Source organism: Nannospalax galili, unplaced genomic scaffold (assembly GCF_000622305.1).
Source record: "Nannospalax galili isolate Female #2095 unplaced genomic scaffold, S.galili_v1.0 scaffold459, whole genome shotgun sequence".
Classification (NCBI taxonomy): domain Eukaryota; kingdom Metazoa; phylum Chordata; class Mammalia; order Rodentia; family Spalacidae; genus Nannospalax; species Nannospalax galili.
The window spans coordinates 1448154-1451276 of NW_008344211.1; the positions used below are offsets into that span (position 1 = coordinate 1448154).

The window sequence follows — 3123 nt, forward strand, 5'->3', positions numbered from 1 at the left end:
TATAATACAGTTGCCTTTGAAAGGCAGAGGCTTGATCTGCTTAGCCCGGCCTATGAGCTGCTTGACCAGCGAACTCTACGGAAGTGACTCTTCACCGGGCTTGTGACTTCTAGGGTTCCCAGTCTCCACTTCTTGAGCCCTAGGACCCTTGCCCTTGAACTAGCCTCATGGTCCCTTGTGGAGAGGACCGCCATCCAGCACCGCCAGGGCCACCACAGCAGGTGCCATCTTGGAAATGAATGTGACAGATGATGAGCTGCAGTGGCTGACGTCACAAGGCCCAGGGGAGAGGTGAGGCCCCAGAGCCCAGTGCACACATGTGACCACGGTGAGCAGCTGTCATGACCACCACCTTTAGGAGTGTTTCCCTGGGCAGCAGCAGAGCGTAAGCTTCCATGAAGGCTTTCTGTCCTCGATGTGTCCGAGGACTGGAACAGCAGCAGTGTGGTGCCACGTGCACCCAAAGGTGCACTTGGCCTCACATTTGGCTACATTTATTTTTTCGAGTTCAAATTCAATCTCTTCAGAATTGTGTGTGGGATGAGTTTAAGATGTGAGGGAGCATGATGGTGCACACCTTTAATCCCAGCACTCAGGAGACAGAGGCAAGTGGATCTCTGTGAGTTCAAGGCCAGCGTGGTCTACAAAGTGAGTTCCGGGCCAGCTGGGACTACAGGGAGACCCTGTCTCAAAAAAAAAAAAAAGAGGGAGTCCTGGCTCCTCGCTTGCTTGGTGGGGAGCACTCCCACCATCACAGGTGATCCAGACCCACAGTGTTAGGGCCATTCAGGAAACAGAGAAAAGAAGCTTAGGAAACGAAAGGGACTTATTTGGGACAGAGGATGACTTGGTAGGTAAAGGGTCCTGCTGCCAAGCCTGACCATCTCAGGTCAAGCCCCAGGACCCACATGGTAGGAGAGAACAGACTCCCACAGGCTTTCCTTTGACTTGCACACGTGTGCCCACACATACATATATATGCATGTGTACCCACACATACATATATACACGTGTGCCCACACATACATATATACATATGTGTGCCCACACATACATATATACACGTGTTCCCACACATACATATATATACATGTGTGCCCACACATACATATATACACATGTGTACCCACACATACATATATACATGTGTGCCCACACATACATATATACACATGCACACAAATAATTAAATCAAATGTAATAAAAGTTACATTTTAAGAGGAATCTATTGATTCACGTAACTGAATGTGAAAAAAAGTAAATTATAAAATTTGAAATGGAGTATAGGGGCTGGAGAGATGGCTCAGTGGTTAAGAGCACTGGCTGCTCTTACAGAGGACCCGGGTTCAACTCCCAGCACCCTCACGGCAGCTAACAACTGTTACTCCAGTTCCAGGGGATCCAGTGCTCTCTTCTGACCTCCGTGGATATCGTACAACACGAATGCGCTTACATATACTCAAGCAAAACACTCATACGCTTGAGAATAACAAATGAATTTTTTAATTTTTAAATAGAACATAAAATATAAAACCTCACTCTCGTCCCTCATCACCCTTTCACTTCTCCCACCCCACCCCCGGGGTTCTCAGGCCCACAGCTAACTCACACATCACCCCAGTGTTCTGGCCTGTTGCAGATCTCAGATTCTGCAATCTGTGATGTCAGACATCCCACCCTCTCAAAGACTTGTAGCAATAGCAACAATAAAAGACTCTGTGCATGTTCCCACCCCATGGGCTCCCCTTCAGTACAGAGTGTCTGAGGACAGGCTGCTGCTCTGACTAGAGCCAGAATCCCTGAGACCTGATGCAAGATCAGGTGTCATGGCCAGGGCCACCAAATTCACTGTCCCAACGTGGACATTGTCCCAACGTAGACTCTTGGTGCATGAGAGGGACACTGTTGGTGTTTATAGCAAGACTCAGGATAACCGGGGAGCATCCTGGTCACAGGACAGCCTACTTCAGGGTTGTATCAAGCTGGATCTAGGCTGTGGAGAGGGGTCCAGGGTGACTCCAGTTGCCCCAGGCAGTCGGGACGCCTGCTCAGTACCTCTCCACCAAGTGCCCTGTGGCTTCCCCAGTCCCTGTGCTCTTGACCCTGCGCTGTTCTGTCCATTCACATGCTAGAGTTCTGTGCTGCTCTGCAGTGCCCAGGGTTCTGAAACACACGATCAATACTGCAGGGGACAGGAACTTTGCCCTTGCCCTCATCTGCCTTTACGTCCACCCCTGGCACTCAAAGTCAGTCCACATTAAGTTTCCTAACTCTCAGGCAGGCTACCCAGCTGTTTACAGACCCAAGCCATAATGACCTGTCCCCAGCAAAGGCCACTGGTCCACACACACCCATACCTAAGCCAAATCGAACAGCATCCAGCAAGTTGGGACGGACAAAGTTTGAAATTTAACCACTAGTCTTAGACGTTTCCATGAGTTCCTGAAAAAGATAGGTGCACCCCATTCCACAGTTGCCCTGACCAAAAACAAGGAGACCCCACTGGAACCAGCCCCAAGATGCTCAGGGCCACGATGCTGGGGAGAGCCCCACACAAACCCTTAGCTGTCCTCAGGCAGACGTCGGGACCTCTCCGTGCAGCAAGGTTGCAGCCATGGGACTCCCAGCATTCCAGAGTGCAGAGAAGCAGCAGCTGTACAAGTGAGTAGATGCCAAAGTGCCCCAAGAACCGTTTGATGTCAGTGTGGTTTTAGGGTGGCTTTCAGGAGGAGACACAGTCCAGAGTCAGCCAGCTTCTGTTCCCAGTTCTAGTGTGTCATTGGCACGTGGTGATCCTGAACTTGGGTTCAGGAGGAAGGAGAGGGAGAGGTGCTGGGAAGAGGCAGGTGACATGTGACCCAAGCCTTAGACTGGGCCTAAGACGCTGCCATGTAAAATAGAGGTTTGCAGGGCTGGAGAGATGGCTCAGCGGTTAAGAGCACCGGCTGCTCTTCTGGAGGACCCGGGTTCAATTCCCGGCACCCACATGGCGGCTAACAACTCTGTAACTCCAGTTCCAGGGAATCTGACGCCCTCTTCTGTCCTCCACCGGCATTGCACGACACGGGTGCACTCACATACATGCAGGCAATACACTCATACACATAAAATAAAAATAATAAA

General features: G+C 50.6%; 1 protein-coding gene across 3 annotated transcripts in view; it reads left to right on the plus strand.

Annotated features, from left to right (window-relative positions):
- The first annotated feature begins 1552 nt into the window (after positions 1 to 1552).
- Ca5a (carbonic anhydrase 5A) overlaps positions 1553 to 3123 on the plus strand; it is a 26872-nt gene continuing 25301 nt past the window's right edge. Inside the window, exon 1 of one of the 3 annotated variants that reach the window (XM_029567135.1) lies at positions 1553 to 2661. In XM_029567135.1, the coding sequence (XP_029422995.1) occupies positions 2520 to 2661 (142 nt within the window). In that variant the 5' untranslated portion in view covers positions 1553 to 2519. The remainder of the gene's footprint in view (positions 2662 to 3123) is intronic. The other 2 variants (XM_029567134.1, XM_008840553.3) reach the window with 2 other exon arrangements.